General features: G+C 39.0%; 1 protein-coding gene across 1 annotated transcript in view; it reads right to left on the reverse strand.

Annotated features, from left to right (window-relative positions):
- The window catches only part of LOC129758538 (probable multidrug resistance-associated protein lethal(2)03659), a 67,830-nt gene that overhangs the window by 21,592 nt on the left and 22,714 nt on the right, over positions 1 to 23,524 (reverse strand). The window contains exon 2 of the mRNA XM_055756059.1: positions 57 to 1,001. Within this exon, the coding sequence (XP_055612034.1) occupies positions 57 to 964 (908 nt within the window). The 5' untranslated portion in view covers positions 965 to 1,001. The remainder of the gene's footprint in view (positions 1 to 56; positions 1,002 to 23,524) is intronic.

Below are 23,524 nucleotides of genomic sequence, written 5' to 3' on the forward strand. Positions count from 1 at the left end.
GTATTAGCAAATATGCTCGAGTGTTGATCCAAGAAAAAAAACTAGACAATACTTACTTTCTCGACAGCGCTACCAGCTTAGCAAATGGTTTCTCCCAGGTGTACATCTTGATCACCTGGATGCCCTGAATGATCTCGTTCATCAACCGCACTCGTTCGTCGGTCCTCAGTGCAGTTTTCAATCGAAGGACGGAAGTTTTCTTGCCCAAATAGGCCTGAAGCGGGATGAAAAGAAGCAAAAATATCACCCCGAATACGGCTGAGATTCCAATTTCCCGGTACATCAGATAGGTTACGACGATTGTCTCTAGCGGTCCGATCCACATGTAATGTAGAAACAGAACCGCCAAATCTAAACGGCCGACGTCGTTCGAAAGGAGATTCACCACTTGTCCAGCAGTAGTGTCCCCGAGGGCGGTTTTACTGAGCCGTAACGATTTCCGGTAAACCAAACTGCAAGCCGCAACTCGTAGTTTCATTCCCAGATGCAACTGAGACAACATGTACGAGTGCATAAACAGCACGCTGATAGCACTACACATGACAACAGCCGCCGCGTACAGATAGGCATCGTTTATATTTCCATTTTTCTCGGAATAGAAACGCACCAAAGCTCCCAGAAAGATCGGTTGAGTAACTTTAAACGCCAGCTCCAGCACCAGCAGAATCAGCCCCAGAAGTGCAATGTTCCATCCGAAAACCCGAGTCCCGGCCCTAAAAAGACTGGGTTCTTTGCCCTTGGCGCGCTTAGTACTAATCTCATCCTCCCAAGCCTGACACAGCTTGTTCCCCAAACTGCTAGATTTATGATCCTTCAACGGCTGATAAAGGTCTTCGGGGCCCAACTCCTTCTTGGAACCCTTGTAGAAAATTGGTAGCACCCAGGCAAACACGATGTACGACGCGAAGTTGGTGTTCTGGGCCGGATGAAGGGGAAGGGTGGACGATTTCTTATCAGCCTCCATGCTCCGTCGTTCGTTTGTCAGAAGCGCGCCAGAATGACTGTAATGATAAGCCGGAGAAATGAGGAAACGTGATTAGAACAGCCGTAGTATTACGCGGTGCGTGAATGCGCACCTAATCTTATAATTATTTAATAGGGTTGATTAATGGATCAAAAAGGGATTATTTATTAGCTCATGCAGTGTAGTAGAATAAATTTTTATATAGGACTTTGACTGTGAGATAACTAACTATTTATAATTATTACATTCTTTTGGTTTATTTTGTCTAGTCAACAAAGCACAAGTTTATTAGGCAATAGTGTAAAACAATTGTGCTTGGCTCCTTACAACCCAAAGGTATGAGCCGTTTGAAACAAACAAGAAATTAAAAAAAATCTAAATGCAACAATCAAACTTATTAAATACCCGAAGACCTAAGAAAAGTGGGAACGCCAGTTTTTTTTAATGTCTTGATATTTTTCGGTGATTTTCTAATCAAATCATAACAATTTCTTAACGTTTCGGGCTACTAGACAATTTCAGCCATCTTCAAAAAACTTAGAATTAATACACAGATTTCACATAATATTTATAATTCACTACACTTTTCTGGGCAGTATTCTGAATTGTATCGCCGTGTGCTTCCGTAACGGCTGTCTTATTCGATTTGAATCCAAATTTATGCTTCTAACAGCTGGTGTCCAACATTCTCGGAGTTGGCGTCGGCGTCGGCGTCGTCGTGATGTCGGGTAAAGAGTTTTCGTGTACAGGGTGGCCAGCGAACCGGGAAAATCGAAAAAAACCGGGAATTTCAAATCAAAACCGGGAAAATTCTTTATGGATCATAACAACATAACGAACATAAACAGTCGCAAATGAGTGAATTCGCGTCACAAAAAAAAATAAAGTTTTTAATTTTACGAGAAGACGATGACATTTTTTTAAATAAAAAAATTAGATTTTCTTTGAAAATGATAAGACGATTCTAAAACTCTAAAATTTATAGAAATCGGTTGGAATCTAGCTGAGTTACAACAGTGCGAATGAGTGAATTCACGTCACAAAATTTGATTTTTTTGTAAATTTTATATGAAAAATATGCTCTGAAAGCTGTTTTACCCTCCAGATGGTCGGATTTTCACAAATCGAGCATAATTTAGTTGATTTTTTTAAAAATAAGTTCATTATTAAACTGTGACCCAAAGATGGGTCTTGACTCAAACATTCAGTCAGCGAAACTTTTTTTTTTTTTTGTAGAGAAATGAATCCAACTTAGATGAAATTTCAGGGACTAGAAAGGGAAAATTGATGTTGAAAAACATGCGAAAAAAATTTCGCCTTGTCTCCCGGTGAGACTTGAACCCACATCTTGCGCCTCTCCGGGGCCCATGTATTAACAATCTACTACAGGAGACCAACCTGGCGTATTATACGCCAGGTTGGTCTCCTGTAGTAGAATGTTAATACATGGGCCCCGGAGAGGCGCAAGATGTGGGTTCAAGTCTCACCGGGAGACAAGGCGAATTTTTTTTCGCATGTTTTTCAACATCAATTTTCCCTTTCTAGTCCCTGAAATTTCATCTAAGTTGGATTCATTTCTCTACATAAGTTCATTATTTTCAAATAAAAATACAAAAAGATTGAAAAAAAAATAAGAAATTTTTTTTTGGTGAATCTTTAAATGAAGACAGTAGAAATTTTAACATATGATCCCTTAATATATTGCTATTCAAGTGCCAATCAAAATAAGGAAAAAGTTAGGTGCAGATACTGAAAATTTATGATTGTAAAAGTCGGAACAACAGAATATCGTTTTTGAAAATGTACATAACATTTGAAGGCTCCAAAGAATGGTTCAGTATAACCACAGGTATAAATTTATATTCGTGACGAGAATTCTGTCAACTACCCTGTTCTGTTTGAACTGAGTGAATTCACGTCACAACTTCAAATAAGCATAACTTCGTTCGTTGTTCTTCAATCAAGAAGCTCCGTACATCAAATTGTGGGTACACAGCAAATTTTTTTTTGCTGGAAACCAGCAAAATTTTGCTGGTTTTTGTCCCGCAGACTTTCCAGCAAAATTTCCAGCAATTTCAATTGCTGGAAAAAACAGCAAACTTTAATGCTGGTTTCCAGCAATTCAAATTGCTGGAAAATCAGCAATCCAGATTGCTGGAAACCAGCATTTCTTTCAAAGCAACCGGCTATATTTAGTACCAAATGTATATTTCAATTCAAAATCAAATATTTAATACTGGCTGTGCATATAATAAGCAATAAAATCAATTTTTTTTTCAATTTTTTAATATTTATTTACGATTTATTTACTTTCAAGAACATGACTTTTTTTTATTCCAACGCCGGTTCAGGGGTGGCAGTTTTATGTCAAAGTGTTGATCGTCCGCCACCTGAAAAAAAAGTTTTATAAGTATCTTTCATGGAATATCTACCTGTCCATTATAAACTCACCCTTGACTTGATGTTTGGTTGCTAGAATATAGAGGAAAATAAAAATAATTATATTAATCTAACCAAATTTCGTAAAATAGAGTCTCACCTTGCTTCAGCGTACGAAAACAAACAGATTCCGTCGACCAGAATGACCTAAGCTGTTAATCGACCGTTTAAATAAAATAAACAAACAGATTCCAATTTGAAAACTCAATTGCTGATTTTCCAGCAAACTAGATCAATTGCTGGAAAGTCCAGCAATTTGAAAACCGATTGCTGGTTTTTCAGCAAAAATTACAAGAACACAACCGAATGCTGAAAAATCCAGCAATTAGAAAACCGATTGCTGGTTTCCAGCAAAAATTTGGATTGCTGAACGTTTCCAGCAATTTTTTTTGCTGGAAATTGAGGCAAAAATTTACTGTGTAGTTGTTTTCTTTACAACTCATTCGAAGACAGCAATATTCTATTCCCACAGAGAGAACAGGAAATCAAAGTTGTATGTACTAAAGTCCAAAATGGTTAATTCTAGCGTGAATTCACGTCCTAAAAGTAATCAATCACAACAAAAACAACTTAAATTTTACAATGACCAAATTATATCCATTTTGAAGGAAATTCAATTTGCGACCGTTTGCTACAATTTTTTCATTTTCAAGTAAATTGGTTGACTTCTAGAATGGTACTAGAACAGTTCAGAAAAGTCCGGAAAAGCGATTTCACGTCACGGTGGAATGTGTCAAATGTGTTTTGATAAGTACGAAAAAAGGATTCGACAGCAACTCCAATTTTAAAATTTAGTCCATCCCCATCCTGAGATGATCGGGTTTGAATTTCAAGGGCAGCTTTTGGAAAATGTCCGCACTTTAAGCTGAACTCATGATTTTGAGGGGGTGATCCCAAACTTTCGGCCGGCAGTGTATGTCACTTTTGATTCTGGGAATAATATATCTTTCATTAATTTAGAGATCGCACAGATCCGAGCTTTTAAAGTTTTATGAAAAAAAAAAACTGAAACATAAGCTTACAGTGTCAAATTTCACTAAAATATTTTTTCGAACATGTTTTTGAATATTAATAAACTAGAGCAGAACAATTCTCAGTTGCAGTGCAAAGTGCATCAAAACTTGCTGCTGAATAGTGATATTAAGGGAGAAGAATAAGGTCTTGTCTTAAAGTTGCTTTATTTGAATACATTGAATTGGAATGGAAATATATTATGCAAGTAGATAATACGGTATATCGAAAAATTTCATTCGATTGTATCAGGAATATCGTTGAGATGGAAAAAATTATAGCAAAGATTACAAAATAATTAAATCAATACGAGCATCACGGAAACTTTTAAGCGCGTTTTCATGACAGTTGCCTTCATGCATTTGAACCTCTTTGCTAGAGGACTTGACATGTTTTTTTTTCACAGAATTCATTCTCCCTCATGTGATTAACCAGTGGCTCAAGTCTCGGGCTCTTACTTCAAATTAAAAAAAAGTGCCACATCGAGTGCTTTTGTAAATCGTAGATAAGCTTGGAATAAATTCTTAACATTATTGCTGCGACTGGCTTTAAAGAGTATTGTTCCTTTTTCATTTGACCTAGATAAAATAAAACATATCTAGAGTGAGTACTTCAACGATAATGTGAAACTTTGAAGTGTTTTAACCGAAATGCAGTTAGCAATTCATTGTACAGGTATCGTTTAATGGGGTGGATAGTGAATAGCTATTGGAATATCTAGCAATCTGCTAATAATTAATTTTTATTTCAGAACTAAATAGTCTTTCGATTCATTGCATAAAGCAAATGTTATTTCCATAAACATTATATGTTGCTTGAACAAAAAAAAATCAAAAATAATCTAGAAAAAAAATTTAAATTTTCTTTGAATTAGTTGTAATTTTTTTTTAAATATGAGCGCGAATGTAGAAAATGGTAATAACTGAGCCGAAAAAAATATCTGCAGAGCGAAAAACAACACAATGGTTCACGTGTAATGTAATGGAAACTAAAATTAGCGCATTTTCGTTGATTTGTGGTTCTGAGACTACGTGGTTTTCAATTATTAAGCCTCTGTCCCTATTCACCCCACTACTCGGGGGGTGAACGAAAAAATTGATATTAAATATTAGAGATGTACCGAATATTCGGTCGGCCGAATATTCGGCGCCGAATACCGCCAAAAAACCGTTAAGCCGAATATTCGGCTCACCGAATAGTTGAGCTAAGTATTCGGCCGAATAGGCCGAATAGGCCGAATATCTACTACAGACTTGTAAAATATTTCAAATGACTTTGGATAATTTATAAAATATTGAAAAGTAATGTTTTAAAAGCAACACAATCATTAAAAAATTATGGTTTTAGCAAAACATCTAAGGTTTATCCGCGTATTTTCACTGTAGATCGTACAGGAGAAAGCTTTATTCTTTGATTTAAGTTTATTCTACATTTTCTGGATATATTCAGGCTTGCTCATAAAACCAGTGAAGATTCCAGATAAGTCAAATCTATCCGGGATGCCCAGATGTTGTTTAAAACGTCCCGAATGTTGTCAGATTATTTGCTAAATCAAATAAAAAACTCAAATTTCTTCAAACTTTTAGATTTTGTGTTCAATAATAATTTTTCAAAAATTTCAAAATAAACATAAATTTTGCCCTTTTTAATATGTTTTTTTTTTCAAAAATTGTCTCGAATGCCTGACCATGTGGATACGTGTGATTGAATGTATAGTTTACTCAAGGTTAAAGATTATCTATCTTTTCAACAACTGTGTATTTTGAAGATATCTTGCTCAAATTTGGCCTTCATCTAATTCAATATCAAAGAAGCAAATTCAAATGGATTGGTATCTGTTTCGACATTTTAATCCTAGATTTTACAGGAACGCAATCTCGTTGGGGATAAACGCCCTAGAAGCGACTAGTCATCTGATGTCTTTTCAGTTATTGGTGACATTTTAAAAATCAGAAAGACCCCTACTTAAAAATATCTTGTAATTCATCATCCGATATTATCATCCGGTTGAAAATAATCGACTAAAAACATGAGGGGCCTTCATATGCAAGAAATTGGAAGCATTGAAATAATCCCTCAGTTATTTTTTCATTAAAAACTCAATAGAATATTCGACTGAATATTCGACCGAATATTCGGCCAAATATTCGGCCGAATATTCGGCCGAATATTCGTTTGGCCGAATAGTTGAAAAGGTCAATATTCGGTATTCGGCCGTTCGCCGAATACCACTATTCGGTACATCTCTATTAAATATCCTTACTAGGACCTATTTTTTTTGTTGAGTTTTGTCAAGGTCTACAAAATACACCATCTAATGCAATGCGTGGGCTGAAAAAGCTCAATTTAATAGAAGTATTTCGAAACTATTCCAAAAACTGTCTCGGCATACCCAATAGATTTATGTTAACAATTGAAGTTTTATACTTATTGCTATTTTACATATGTATATCGGATAACGATATTTAGTACTCGGACGAAATAGTAACAGCCATCGATTCTAGGCATGTTTTACCTCCTTTAGAAGAGTACCACTTTCTTTCTCGTTTGATACATGAAAGTGCACTTTGTGCTCAAACAAAACCCATCCTAGATTCATCTGTTCCTAGAAGGCCCCCTAATCCTTGGTGAGACCAGCAGTGTTCTAAACTTTATAAGGATAAATCGGAAGCATTTAAAGATTTTCGAAAACATGGAACTCTCGCCCTTTTCGAAATATATGTTTCCCTTGAAAATCAGTTCAAAAAATTAATAAAAGGGAAGAAGAAAAAGGCGTATTGGAGGAATTTTGTGGGAAGTTTATCACGGGAAACATCCTTGAGTACCTTGTGGAGAGTGGCACGAAGCATGCGTAATCGTTCATCTACGAATAAAAGTGAAGAATATTCACATAGATGGATATTTAACTTCGCACGGAAAGTCTGTCCAGATTCTACACCTGTGCAAAAAATAATCCGGAATGTGCCTCCAGATAGGTGTGATCTGGATTCCAGCTTTTCAATGGTTGAATTCTCACTTGCTCTCCTTTCTTGCAACAATTCAGCTCCGGGAATTGATAAAATCAAATTTAAGTTGTTGAAAAACCTCCCGGATGCCGCAAAATTTCGCTTGTTAAATTTATTTAATCAATTCTTGGAGCACAACATTGTTCCCCAAGAGTGGAGACAAGTGAGAGTGATTGCTATCCAAAAGCCCGGAAAACCAGCTTCTGATCCTAATTCGTACCGTCCAATAGCGATGTTGTCTTGTATATGGAAATTGATGGAGAAAATGGTTTTTGTTCCGATTGGATAAGTGGGTGGAAACAAATGGCCTACTTTCAGATACTCAATTTGGGTTTCGAAGGGGCAAAGGGACAAACGATTGTCTTGCTTTGCTGTCTTCAGAGATACAAATGGCGTATGCGAAACGTGAGCAAATGGCTTCAGTGTTTCTAGACATAAAGGGAGCTTTTGATGCAGTCTCAATAGAGGTTTTATCAGACAAGTTGCACTCCCGGGGTCTGCCTCCACTATTGAACAACATCTTATACAGCTTGCTTTGTGAGAAACATCTGAACTTTGCTCACGGAGATATAGCAGTTAGAAGAATCTCTTACATGGGCCTCCCGCAGGGTTCATGTTTGAGTCCACTTTTGTACAACTTTTACGTGAGTGACATCGACAGTTGTCTCTCTGAAGGCTGCACTCTAAGACAACTTGCAGATGATGGAGTGGTGTCTTTCACAGGATCTACTGAGTCTCATTTGCACAGACCTTTACAAGATACTTTAGACAGATTGTCTTCCTGGGCTTTGGGGCTTGGGATTGAGTTTTCCCCTCAGAAAACGGAGATGGTTGTTTTCTCTAAGAAACATAGACCAGCTCAACCTAAGCTTCAACTCCTAGGCAGAACGATCACTCAATCGAGGTGTTTCAAGTATCTTGGGGTTTGGTTTGATTCCAAATGTACCTGGAGAGCCCATATTGAGTATCTGAAAGGAAAATGCCAACAAAGAATCAATTTTCTCCGATCAATCACTGGCACCTGGTGGGGAGCCCATCCAGAAGATCTTATAAAACTGTACCGTACAACGATTCTCTCAGTGATGGAGTATGGTAGTTTCTGTTTTCAATCAGCTGCTAAAACGCACCTCATCAAACTCGAGCGTATTCAATATCGAAGTCTGCGAATAGCATTGGGTTGTATGCCCTCAACGCATACCACGAGTCTCGAAGTTTTGGCAGGTATACTTCCCCTGAAAGATCGATTTTATTCACTGTCCCTTCGGTTCCTCATCAGGTGTGAGGTCATGAACCCATTGGTGATTGCAAATTTCGAGAAGCTACTTGAGCAAAATCTTCAAACAAGATATATGGCTGTATATCATGAATTCATGTCTATGCCGGTTAATCCTTCATCGTATTCTTCCATCCGTGTTTTTCTCCCTGACTACGACATTTCCTCTGTCCAGTTTGATTTGTCCATGCAGCATGAAATCCGTGTGATCCCTGAACAACATCGTCCCTTCGTTGTTCCAAGGATTTTTTATGCAAAGTATGGACACGTCAATGCTGAACAAATGTACTTTACTGATGGATCTCTTATAAACGAGTGTACTGGGTTTGGAGTGTTCAATCAAATATCCTGTGCATCTTATAGTCTGCAATCTCCATGTTGTTACGCGAACTTTCGGAGTTATTTGAAGCAATCGTCCGTTTATTTTATGGATGTGATAGCTCAAAACTGTAATTATTTTTCATTTGGATTAGTTTTAAATTAGGTTAACAAATTTGAATGACTTACATATTAAATCTCCTAGTCACTATTTCGTAACAACTATTTAATTTTTGATTGTGATTTTAGCCGAATATATACTAGAATAATAAATTGAAGGTGCTGATTTAAAGAAGTTTGTAAATTTTGGATAATTAAATACCTTTTTTGATAAACGTGCTATATGGTTCACAATCGATTATAGAATGACATTTTTATTTCCTGTTCTACAAAGCAGTGGTGCCTATTCTGACAGATACAGATCACTGTCATTATGGTTTCTGTATACTATAAACAGTATTGCTAAAATAGCACGCAACATCCTCCCCCTCATGTCACCGTAGTCTCTGCATCGGTGTCATGCACTCCGACATCTAGCAGTGCGATTTTGGTAAACGGTCTGGTTAAAACACCCTTGTTTGTTTGTAGATCTGCGGCTCTGGCTATGCCATCTTTACCCAAATGAGTTTTCAGAACCTTCCCACGTATCCAACGATTTCTGACACCCTCATCCACAATTACAACCAACTCACCCTCTTTTATCGGACGTACTTCTTCAAACCATTTTGTCCTACGTGTAATGGTTGGTAGGTACTCGACGATCCAGCGTTTCCAGAAGCATTGTAGAACATATTGTATCGTATCCCAACTTCTTTTGAAGGCAACAGCTTGTTCTACTGGTTTTTTCATACCCTGGCGCACTCCTTGAGAACTCATCAGCAAAAAATGATTAGGTGTCAGCGATTCATCATTTTCTGTTTCCAGCGAAATAAATGTCAACGGCCTCGAGTTCACCATGTGTTCTGCTTCCGCCAATACGGTGCTAAGTGATTCGTCGTCAAGTTTCCTTTCTGTCGGTATCGATCCTAATGCTGCCTTAACCGATCTCACCATCCTTTCCCAGCATCCGCCCATATGCGGTGCTGCGGGGGGAATAAAATGCCACTGCGTCGACGTGTCGGTAAAAGTGCTGCTAAGTTCGTTGTTGATTTTCTGCATCTCTGCTTGTAGCTCACGACTAACACCCAAGAAATTGGTTCCGTTGTCCGTATAAATTTCCTCAGGCGCACCTCGACGAGCAATGAATCGCCGAATCGCCTTCTTACATGAATCACTTGTCAACGTCGCTGCCACTTCCAAATGTATAGCTCTTATGGTCAGGCATGTAAAGAGCACAACCCAACGTTTCACTGCTGATCTTCCCACCTTAACCAAGTATGGTCCGAAATAATCGATTCCCAAATAAGTAAAGGGGCGCAGAAAGGGAGTGATTCTCACTCTGGGAAGTGGCCCCATTATTGGTGCTGCCGGCACTGTCGTGTAAACCCGACACCACATGCAGTTCTTCTTGGCCAGTTGCACTTGTACTCGTAGTCGAGGAATTCGAAACCTCTGTCGAATTTCGTTGGTCACTGTTTCGTTATTCGCATGATGGTGTTTCCGATGCATCCAGTCCAGTAACAAAACGGTGATCCGATGATTTTTGGGAAGTATTATAGGGTACTTTGCATCATAGGGTAACCAATCAGCCGCTTCCAAACGCCCACTTACTCTCAAGACGCCTGCTTCATCTAGAAAGGCGTTGTAGCTTGCTATCGGACTTGATTTTTTAATTTTCCGTTTCTTCTCCAACGTGGCATTCTTGTTATAATTCAAAACTGCAATTTCCTCACCGAACTCAGCTTGTGCTACTTTCCACAAAGTTTGCTTCGCTTTTCTTAGGTGTTCACTAGTCAATTTTTTCGACTCCATTTTCCTGGAATCGATGAAGCAATGGACGTAGCCTGTAGCACGTAACAGCCTTTCCCATTTGGAAAAGGGAGTGGGATCGACGATCGGTTCTGATAAAACGTGTGTGTTGATACGGAATGAACGCACCTCTTCGATTGTTTCCGGTACAGCACGATCTTTAGGCCATTCTTCTTGTTCATCGTAAAGGAAACTTGGGGCTCTAAACCAACGGCCTTCCGGTTCAAACGACGGTCCTTTCCCCCATTTCGTTGCGTCGTCAGCGACGTTGAGGCGAGTTGGTACCCATCTCCACTCGTCGATTCGAGACGATTCCAGAATTTTGTTGATTCGGTGTCCCACATACAAACTATACTTCCGTAGATCCGACCTGATCCAAGCAAGGACCGTTGAAGAGTCGCTCCAGAAAAAGGTCTGCTTGACTTCCAGTGAATGCTCTGATTCAATCGTTTTTCTAATCCGAACACCTAAAACCGCCGCCAGTAATTCCAAACGTGGGATGGATAACAGCTTCAGTGATGCAACCTTGGTCTTAGATGAAACGAGGGTACACCGTACTACACCACAATCCACAATTCTGAAAAATGCCACTGCTGCATACGCCTGCTCACTAGCGTCTACAAATATATGAAGTTGCAGGGTCTGGAAACTGTCTCTGCGATACCCAGGGAAGTAACATCGATGGATATGGACCATTTCTATTTTCCTCAAAAACTCTATCCAAAGCTTGAAACGTGCCACATTTTCAGGGGTAATCTGTTCGTCCCATCCGGTTTTTGATCTCCAGACTTCTTGTAAAAGTATTTTACCATGAATTACGAAATTTGAAACCATGCCGAGCGGGTCATAAAGGCTCATCACGAGTCTAAGAAGTTGTCGTTTTGTGGGAACCACTTCACCCAAGATCAAATCAGTTACTTCCTTACGGAATACCAGTGAGAATGAGAAGGTATCCGTTATCGGTTGCCAAACCATTCCGAGAAGACGTTCCTCCACTACTTCTCCTGACTCACCATCAAATCGTAAAGCTTTAACGTTAGCAGGGTCCACTTCACCTAGTTTCTCCAGAACTAATTTAGAGCTTGACAACCAGTTAACTATTTGGAATCCCCCGTTGGCATGGACCTTCGACACCTGCTCGGCTAACTCCATCGCCTCCTCCGGTGTATCAACGCTTTGAAGATAATCATCAACGTAGTGTGAATCCATGATCGCTGCTGCTGCTTTAGGGTATCTGTCCGCATGTTCGGCTGCATTCAAGTTTTTCACATACTGGGAATGTGCAGGTGAGCATGTGGCACCGAATATAGCAACGTCGGCTACCATCGTCTGGATATCTTGGTCTGGAGTGTCCCGCCACAGGAAAAGCTGGGCGGAGCGATCTTCCTTCCGCACAGTCATCTGGTGGAACATCTCTCTGATGTCACCTGAAATGGCCACCTCCCTTTCTCGATAACGAAATAAAACGGACAATAAAGAAGTCAATAGATCTGGACCCTTCATCAGCATGCTGTTCAGTGAAACTCCCTCGACTTTCGCAGCAGCGTCCCAAATTAGACGAACTTTTCCCGGCTTTTTATCGTTCAGTACAATTCCAAGTGGCAGGTACCATGTCCGTCGGATATCAAAGGATTGGATTTCAGCTTCCGAAGCCTGATGTGCGTATCCCTTTTGTTGGTATGCTGATATTTGTTGTCGAACTGACTTGTACAAAGCTGGATTCTGATGGAGCCGTTTTTCTAAACATTTGAATCGTTTTTCAGCCATAGGCTTACTATCTGGAAACTCCACGTAATCGTATCGCCACAGCAATCCGACTTCAAAACGACCGTCTGTGCCTCTTTTCGTTGTAGATTCCAAAATGTGTTGTGCTCGAAGATCATCAGCTGATTTTCTCTCTGGAGCCACCGTCACTCCCAAACTCTCAAACTCAAAGAACTGTCGAACATATTCATGAAGATCTTGTTCCTCTCTAGCGCAAACATGCATTTGACGATGTGGCATACTTTCTGCTCCCCCTGGTAAGCAACCCTGCACCGACCAGCCAATGCGAGACTTCATCGCTACCGGTTCTCCTGTACCTCCTTCTCTGGCCTTCAAAGTTGTCAGTAAATGCATATTGCTGAGACCAATAAGTATTCCTGGCACTGCTGAATTAAAACTCGCCACCGGGAGACCCCTGAGATGACTATATTCTCTAGACAACGCTTCGTAATTAATGCTTTGTTCAGGAAGACCAAGACAATCTACTGTATAAACTTTCGACAAAGGAAACCGAATTCCCCTACTATTGGCTGCTATCTCTAACTCCACGATCCTGGTTCCGGAAATCGTTTTAGTTACGCCTCCAGTCCATTGAATACACAAAGACGTTGCTTTTCCTTCTGCTCCTAATTGTCTGGCTATATTTTCCTCTAACAATGTTACTGCAGAACCGTCGTCTAAAAAGGCAAACGTTTCCACCTTTCCTTTGGGACCGTACAGAGTGACTGGAAGAATTCGATACAGGATTGAACTACTCACTTGCCGATGGATAGAAACTGTTGCAACTGTTGCCTCAGGAGCCTTTGGTTCGAAATGCAGCAGTCGATGATGCTTCTTCTGGCAATTGTTGGTTCCGCATACTTCTCCTTTGCATGGCCAACGACGGTGCGGCCTAAGACAACGACGACATACTTTGCGTTCTTTCACTAACGACCAACGATCATCTAATGACATGTTTAAAAATCTAGAACACTTTTCCATCGACCTACACTTTCCCTTGCAAGCTATGCACGATTTGAAATCTGCTCCCGTATCTGGAGGATGGTTTATATTAGGAACTTCAGTTAAATCACCAGGTATATTCACGGCTGTATGGGTGTTCACGAACGCTTTGTTCTTGGACTTGACCCGATCATCCCGGCGTAACGTAATCTTACTCGTGGCAGCTGTAACCATTTCCATATAATGACCGAACGATTGAAGGTCCACTGTGGGTAGCTGATGTTGGTAAAGTGCCCAATTAAACTGAACGACAGGCGGTAACTTATCCACCAGCTCCTGTAGAAGATTTGTATTTCCCATATGACTTTCCATGCCGACCGCTCTCAAATGACTGCACATGTTCTGCACTGCGAGGCCAAAACTTACTAGTGTGTCCAACCGATCTTCTTTCGGGGCTGGAGTGGAACGAATTTTACTTATCATATGATGTACGATTTGTGTAGGACGACCATAAAGCGTTTGCAAAGTGGAAATAACTTTCGAAACGGTGGATGGATGCAAAAGAAAGCTATGAACCTCTTCTTTTGCTTTCCCCTTCAAACATCGCTGAAGACGTAAAAGATTTTCGGAATCGGAAAACCCACACGCATTCGAAGACTGCTCGTAGCTGGTGATAAACAGTGGCCAATCAAGAGGATTCCCATCGAATATTGGCAAGTCCTTAGCGAACACATGACGAGCTACCATTTGCGTGGGAGTTGGACCATACTGAAACTGCGTATTATTCTCTACAGGGTGTTGAAAATCGTTCGGGTGTGTTTGAATGTATGTTGGTTGGATTGGTGGTGTGTAATTTGGAAAAATATTTAGTGGAGAGGGTGCCTGAGGTTCAAAGAAAATTTGTGAACGCGCCCCAACTGGAGAGCTTATGGGTGCGGTAAACACATTTGAAAACTCTGGGTTCATATTTGCATTTTGGTTCGGAATCGTGGTACTTACCGGTGACGTAGCAGATGGAGGAGGAGGAATGTTACCTGTTCGGGGACTAATATCGAAAACACTATCCCCTAAGCTTGGTTGTCGTCCATGAGCTACATCTAACTCATCGCGTAACTGCTTTTCCACCCGTCGAAGTTGGTTCAGCTCGTCGTCACGTTTCTCCAAATCTAGCAAGCGCTGTCTATAGATTCCTTCGTGATGTTCCCGAAATTCTTGCAGTTGCTGCCGAAGATCTGCTTCCACCTTCCTCATTCTGTCTGCTTCTGCTTGCCGCTGTATATCCAAATGTTTAAGCTTTTCCGTCAACTCTATTTCTCGTTTCCTACAAATGTCGTTTTCCTTTTCGTGCATCTGCTGCAGCTCACGAACCTTGCGTACTCCAATCGTTTCGCGTTGCCACTGTTCGAAGGATGGTTTAACGGTTTTGGGTATAGTTCCTGTTGGTTTCCGGTAGCTTAGCTGATCCTCGAGCATGTTAACGAATGGTTGGATGTCGACTTTTGGAATGTGATTCAGGGACATGTCTGTCGATACCTCTGAGCCACCCTCGGGTAGGAAACCGATAGAAAGGCTGTCAATCGTTCTTGGCCTGCCTTCTAAAGTCGATTCAACTATGGGAGTCGATGTCATTTTACCACACAGTTTCTCTATTGTTGCTGTTCCAGGTTCGTTGGTCCGAATATCGGGTTTAGGCGTTTGTCCAACAACACCTCGGCCGGATTTCTCGGTCGCAACCGCTTGCTCTCGAACCCAATTTGCAGTTCTGGAACGCGACTGCCCACTGTGGTAACTACGTTCACTTTTACCGTCCTCCACATCGTCTTGCTGTTTGAGTAACTCGTACCGTTTATCCAAGTAGGCACGATCCCGCTCCAATTTCGCATTTGCCGCGTCATTCTGCAGTTTTAGTTCCTCTTCCAGTTTCTCCAAATCCCTAGCAATTTTCGCTCGACGAGTGCTGCTGGAAGTGGATTGCCCAGTAGCAGAGCTCGGCGGTGGTACTGGTATTCGCGGAACACAGAGAGCACAACGGTAAACGATATCTTTCGCTGTTTCTGTGGTAACACCTGCGCACGCAAAATGGTCCCATCTTTCGCACGATACACACTGCACCATAAATCGTTCCGCGCCATTCGGTCGTTTACAAAACCGGCAATCGTTCTCGTTAGCCCGGTCAACATCCACAAAACTCGGAACAAACGTATCACCCCCCTGGGAATCTTTGTTGACGTTTTCCTCAACCAGGTTATGTCCATCTTGTTCTCGAGAAGCGCGTGTCTGTGAACGGGTCTGGGGCCTATTCATCACGATCACGTTCGTAATGTTAATATTTTTGAGTGTTGTTACGCGAACTTTCGGAGTTATTTGAAGCAATCGTCCGTTTATTTTATGGATGTGATAGCTCAAAACTGTAATTATTTTTCATTTGGATTAGTTTTAAATTAGGTTAACAAATTTGAATGACTTACATATTAAATCTCCTAGTCACTATTTCGTAACAACTATTTAATTTTTGATTGTGATTTTAGCCGAATATATACTAGAATAATAAATTGAAGGTGCTGATTTAAAGAAGTTTGTAAATTTTGGATAATTAAATACCTTTTTTGATAAACGTGCTATATGGTTCACAATCGATTATAGAATGACATTTTTATTTCCTGTTCTACAAAGCAGTGGTGCCTATTCTGACAGATACAGATCACTGTCATTATGGTTTCTGTATACTATAAACAGTATTGCTAAAATAGCACGCAACACCGTCTATATCGCTGAATTAGCAGCCATTCATTGGGCACTGGATGATATAGCCACGCGAACCGTTGAACACTACTTCATTGTAACGGACAGTCTCAGCTCTGTTGAGGCTATTCGTTCAATTAAGCCCGGAAAGCACTCACCGTACTTCCTTGAGAAGATACGGATAACGTTGAGTGCTTTATTCAGACGCTGCTTTAGCATCACCTTCGTCTGGGTTCCTTCACATTGCTCGATACTGGGCAATGAGAAGGCAGACTCACTAGCAAAGGTGGGTGCAACTGAAGGCGATATTCATCACCGTCAAATTGCCTTCAATGAATTCTATTTTTTGGTCAGAAGAAACACTCTTGTCAACTGGCAGCGCAAATGGGACGAGGATGAGTTGGGTCGATGGCTCCACTCGATTATCCCAAAGGTAAGCCTTAAACCATGGTTCAATAGGTTGGACCTTAGTCGAGATTTTATTCGAGTATTTTCCCGACTCATGTCCAATCATTGTTCCTTAAAAGCGCTACTTACCACGACATCGAGCATCTTGTTTGGTCATGTGAGGTCCATCTTGTCGCCAGAGGGAACTTAGTCAACTCCTTAAGAGCCCGAGGAAAATCACCTAACGTTCCAGTGAGAGATGTGTTGGCTGCGATAGACTTAGACTATATGTTCGAGATATATCTTTTTCTTAAATCTATAGATCTTCGCATTTAACTACTTCTTTCCTCTATTCGTCTCTTTACCTTCTCTTAGTTCTAAAAATTTGATTGTAAAAAACAGAATCTTGATTTTGGCTCCGTTAAACTAAAGGTCCGAGCCGTTCCAAATAAACGAGATTATAAAAAAAAACGATATTTATTCGGAAAATATTAATTACAGTAAGTTTTTTTACGCGGTTTTTTTACACGGCTCGAGGAGTATGAGGAGAATTATTGAAGAGAGGTCACAATTTGTATAGACAAGTATTTAAATTTTACGAAACTACCTTTTTGGCTTTTACACTTTTAAACTCTGTTTTATGTTCCCGTTTTAATATTTAAACTTACCTACTACCTTCAGTTCTCGGTTCCGGTTTTCTTGAAGGATCGCTAACACTCTGTCAAGTCTGCCCTTCAACCTTTCAACACCTTTGAACCTCGAAATTTCACAACTGGGAATGTTTCCAGTTTGTTGTTGTGCGCTACTTCCTTCTCCCATTCGAGTTTAGTTTCAGTCTTCTATGCGATGACATATCGTTATGGTATTCGTACCAGTTATTCGTCATTGATAAGCAATGTGCTGTAAACAGATTCCGGTTTCTATAAATAATAATATGACTGAAAAAGAGCTGTTTTCAAGAGTCAACAGCCTAACTTCTATAAAATACTGCGCCAATTTTTTAAATGAACGATCAATCTATAACGACATTGGTCAACATACATACACTGCCGGCCAAAAGTTTGGGATCACCCACTAAAAAACATGCAAATTTTGATCGTTCATATCTCAGCCGTCATAAGACATATTGCAAATCTTCTGATCTCATTTGAAAGATAATGAGCAATAGCTATTTCGGAGTTATTTTGCCTAAGAATAATTTTTTAGTTTTGAACTTAAAACTTGATCTAAAGTTATAGCATTTTCAAAAAATCGCACTCAATATTCAAAGCCGATCATCTCGGGAGAGGGTGGACCAAATCTCAAAATTTGAGTGGCATTAGAATCCCTGTTCTGTACTTCTCAAAACACAATCAAAAATTTTTGTGAAAAAATTCAAGAATGTACTTTAAATAAATAAAATAGACACTTGAGTTATCGTCCAAAAGTTTGGGATCACCCCTTTGTATGGTGAGTTTGGGATCATTCTTATAAAACATGCAAATTTATTTTATTCATATCTTTCTCATCGAACATCGTATTGTAGATCTGAAGGGTTCATTTGGAAGCTTTGGAATTGTTGTTTTTTAATAAATTCATTCAAAAATTATATTTTAAGGTGAGAACTATAAAAAAATCAGAATCATAACTGGAAACTTTCAAAAAAACAATTAATTTCAGGCGATTTTTCATGGTTTCACTTCAAAATATAATTTTTGAAGGAATTTATGAAAAAATAACAATTCCTTAGCTTCCAAATGAGCCCTTCAGATCTGCAATACGATGTTAGATGAGAAAGATATGAATAAAATAAATTTGCATGTTTTTATAAGAATGATCCCAAACTCACCATACAAAGGGGTGATCCCAAACTTTTGGACGATAACTCAAGTGTCTATTTTATTTATTTAAAGTACATTTTTGAATTTTTTCACAAAATTTTTTGATTGTGTTTTGAGAAGTACAGAATAGGGATTCTAATGCCACTCAAATTTTGAGATTTGGTCCACCCTATCCCGAGATGATCGGCTTTGAATATTGAGTGTGATTTTTTGAAAATGCTATAACTTTAGGTTAAGTTTAAAGTTCAAAACTAAAACATTATATTTAGGCAAAATACCTCCAAAATAGCTATTGCTCATTATCTTTCAAATGAGATCAGAAGATTTGCAATATGTCCCAAGACGGTTGAGATATGAACGATCAAAATTTGCATGTTTTTTAGTGGGTGATCCCAAACTTTTGGCCGGCAGTGTATATCCACAATCCACAATCAATACAACCCTTTTGGCCGGAAAGCTTGCGTGCAACAATCGATTGAATCAGCTGATTGTTATCAATACAAACTGCAAAACTGCAACATATCATCTGGATATGGAACGCACTCTGCTGTTCGATGTTCGAGCTAATCAATTGAATTCTCCATCATCAATCTTAATTGATGCACCACATCAGGAATCCTCATCATGCTCGAATCAGTTTTTCTTATGTACCAGATAAATCTTTCATTCAGTAGATGTTGCGTGTTTTTTATGTTCAGGATGGGGTATAAGCTTCAATGTTAGTGTTAACAATTTTTTTTTAATATTTTAGTTTGAGAGTTTTTTTTTTTTAATTTTCGATGTGTAGGAATAAGAAGGCAATCCCAGCTTGCGATAACAAGTTTGAATTTGAAACTTGTTTAGTAATATGTTTAATGCCAATATTGGGTTCCAACTCTTTCCAAACCAAGTAGAAACCGGCAACAAACTATTTATTTGTAGGGCTTCAGCAATGATTTCCACCCGCTCGTGGTTGGAGCATTAATTAACTTCTTTTCTCTTTGACTGTGACTTAGCGTGTTTGTAGACGAGGACTCACATTAAGTAGGTCACTGACATGAATTGTCAGGTTTAGAATGTTCCATGAGCCGAAGTCGGTCTGAGACACCAATAAGGAAATATACATTTTTAATGATTCATTGGTTGTACTATTTATGAAATTGTTTGGTTCTGGAAACGTGACCCAGTCGAACTTCCTAGTTTGTTGACAAATTCCGCCTTTCCCAATCGGTTTAGGTTGAAAAAATCGATCGATCTACTGATGGTTACTGCTACAAAACTAAAAATCCTTCAGGTTCGTAACAATCGTGTTTGTCGATAGCGAGTGGTTGTTTTTTATTACATATTTAATTCTGCAACGTCGTCGATGGCTGGAAGCAAATCGGCAGACGTTCCAGTTGGGTGCATCCACGGACATCAATATTGGCATTGAAACATTGGAAGTTCCCTGATGTGGGTCAGCAGCGCCGCCAATCATTGGACTATCTCTCGTGGGAAATGGGCCAGCTGTATGAAGTAAAGAAACCATTATCGAGGCAACAAAATGTGGAGCCGATTGTTGTTCTTGACCCCTGAAATTACTTGTGATAACTGAACAAATTGGAGGTCGCTCATACCGAAAATTCTGAAGTTAAGAAAACTCAAATGTTGATCATTGATTGAGCTCTATCAATTTCTCATGCAAAACACTGTTACTGTTTGTTTATTGCAATATATGGTTCAAAGTCACGGTGTACAATATAATAAGGTGATATCTTCCCGATGATGTCGTCATTACTATCCATCTAGTGATCCTCGGTGTATGCAGCATTATCTTACGCGCGCAAAACATTTTGCCTGGCATTCTATTCGAAGATAGTAATGACGTCACTTGTTTACATTCAAACGAGTTGTTTACTCGCGTTAGTAGCCTACCTTGTCTATTTATACCGTGGTTCAAAGTTATTCAAAAGCATCGCGTGACGCCGGTAGAGAAAATGACTTTTCGAACTTTAATATGTGTTGTGAGCCTACTTGGTTGAAATATTCATGCAGAAGAATAAAGCAATTGAAAGATTCTCCTTCATTCAACCACAATATAAGAGATGTTGCCATCTATCTTTGGAAGACATTTTTCGGCATTGGATGTTTTTCCACACTCTTCTCCAATCTATCGTCTTTACGTTTTCTTTACTATTTTTGGCGCTTGAAGAGACATTCGAAAGTATCCATGTACAGAAGCCGAATGAGGATGTTCGATAATATTTGATGGAAGATATGGAAATTCTTTAGCGATGTGTTTTAGGCAAGGGTACAGAGACGGAATTCCTTGTATGTTTGGAGGATTAGTCATTTGATCTAAGAAATCAGCAGCAAAAGTAGTAAACTTCAGACAGCGCAGAAATCCACTGATAAGCAAAGATTTGCATTTTAAAATCGAAAGATGAAGGTTTAGCCCGCCATCATAAGAGTTCATAAGGTTAAGTCCCTGGAATTTTGGACTTTGATCAATTTTGGGCGACATAGTGTCATAGAATATACAAGAATTTTTGTTTAAAAATTAAAAACGTCGTTGGCACATGTTTCCTTAGATAATCGAAAAAAAACAGCGGTTTCTCTAAACGTCTCTTTGTACGTCTCGGTGATCGAGTGGTTAGCGTGGTAAGGCAGTAGTCGCTGGTCTATTGATGGCATGGGTTCGATTCCCATCTCGGTACTGGGTGTTAAATATGTTAATCTTAAGTTGTCCACGTCATGTATTCAGTCTGTAAAGCCTAAATCGGCTAAGACGGTGTTTGTCTTTTTAAATACTTTTTCCGAAAAATATTTGATTCTCCAAAGAGCTTGCGGAAATTTTTGTGTTTTAATACTGACGTGAGTTTTTCAACATTCAACAAATTAAAAAAGAAAACCTAATGATTAAAGAAATTTGTTCCTATTCAAAGTACCTTTACACATTATCATCACCCATAATACGGAAGAAAAAACACCATTAAACAAAAGATGACATTTCCAAACGAATGGGAAAGTCAAACATGTGGGTAGCGGCGTAATCTTGCGCTTTATCAGTCCGCTATAATGCTTTTAATTGCATTTACATAATATGTACAAGGGGGATTTCAACAACAGAATTTAATCACGTCGTGTGCTGCTGTGTAGAGTGAGATAAATGGTGTTTATTTGAAACGTTTCCTAATTTTACGAAATCAAGACTGATTTTATGATTAGGACAGTGCTATTAGAAGACGAAGATTGTAGAACTGTTTTTCAATTCATTTACTGACAAGTTTTTATGGCATATGTTTAAGTATAATTCTTCGATAAACTCAGATTTACTCAAACAGAAGTGAATTGTACACATCGAAACGTTAAGTTATGAACAGAAAACTTGTTACTTGACTTTTAATGTAGATCAAAACAAGAAAAGTCTTACAACGAATAATACCACAAAATCACACAGTTTGTCAACTTAACATACGAACCTGTAATTTGGCGAATTTTTGCATAATTTAAGATTCGAGATAGTGTAATTAAAGTGATGTGATCAAGTCAGTGGATCATTTCTAGCGCACACTTGCGGCTATGTTAAAGAAAAAAACATTCAGAGAAATAGACTGATAACAGTGAATAACAAATATACATAATCCTACATGTGAATTACGGTAATTTTAACCCGTTATCAAAGGTCAGAAATGAGTGTTAATCATTATTTAATTTACTATCGCCCGTATATTTTTTTCGTCAAAGCAATTTTTGGCAAAGTCAACATCACACAAAAACACCGACAGGCAATTGAATTGGTGTGAAATTAACCATAACACTGACGACACCTTCTAATCACAGTTCAGCGTTTATAGAAGCCAGAAAGTGACAGAAAAATATTCAAATAGCTTTACTGCTCCATACGGTCTACCAATGGACAAACTCAAAACAATCGATATGTTTATTGTTATCTTTCAAAAGTTTGTGCGAATTTTCTGGAAGCATACCGTAGGCGGCAATAAGTATGCAGGCGCCAAACGATACGGCTTTCCTTAACGACGCCCGGCTGCAGCCTATCAAACGCGAACATCAACTTTTGATAAACCTCTCTTATCTGGGCCCCGATTGATTGCGCAGAATTGTTTGTACGGCAATTATCTGTCTGTTCAGCACTCTTCCTAAGAATGACTGGCAGAAGTTGTTTCGATGCCATATACCTAATCGTCACGAGAAGGTTTGATACCGGTTTATGCGCGATTTGTTTAGCTTTTGAAGAATTTCAAACATTTAAAATTACATACCTTTAATTTTTTTAAAACTTAGAAGGTCCTTGTTTAATACTCGCTTTTTAAACATACTATCGAACTATCGAACAAACATAAAGTTGATAAACATAAAAATGGGCTAGACAACGGCTGTTTCCTTTGGCTTCGAAATGGTTTCAGTTACATCATAAGTTCTCTAATGTTTACTTGGAGATGGGGGGAGGGGTGTTGTCTTGTGAAATGACCCTTAACAAAATTATAGACAGGCATAGCATAGTTAAAAAATCGATAGACAATATTTCGAAGCTGGCTTTAAAGCGATTTCCGCTGGAGCTATATTGTTGAAGTTCGTCTAGTCAATTTCATGTGTCGCAATTGGATATTTATGATTTTTTTTTACAAATGATTGAGAACAAGGGGTTGCTCTAAATAAACTTTTTTATTTTCAAAATTACAAAGTAAACAAAACCGTATGTAGTAAGAATATGATAAGAAAAAGTAGAAGTTTTGTAGAACCTAGAAAACATAACTGACCTTCAATTCCTTAAAAAAAAACTTTGCTTTCAGCGAACATATTATAATCAACATTGGTAACTCTCAGCATGCTTCATATACTTCAGCAAGGACATGTATATCAGCACCACCTCCTGGAGAAAGTTCTTACTAGAAGGAAATTTCAAGCATTGAAGTATGTACTGAGGAAATTCTGAACATTCTTTCCATCAACCGTGGGTTCGCGTTTTAAC

This window comes from Uranotaenia lowii, chromosome 3 (assembly GCF_029784155.1).
Source record: "Uranotaenia lowii strain MFRU-FL chromosome 3, ASM2978415v1, whole genome shotgun sequence".
Taxonomy (NCBI): domain Eukaryota; kingdom Metazoa; phylum Arthropoda; class Insecta; order Diptera; family Culicidae; genus Uranotaenia; species Uranotaenia lowii.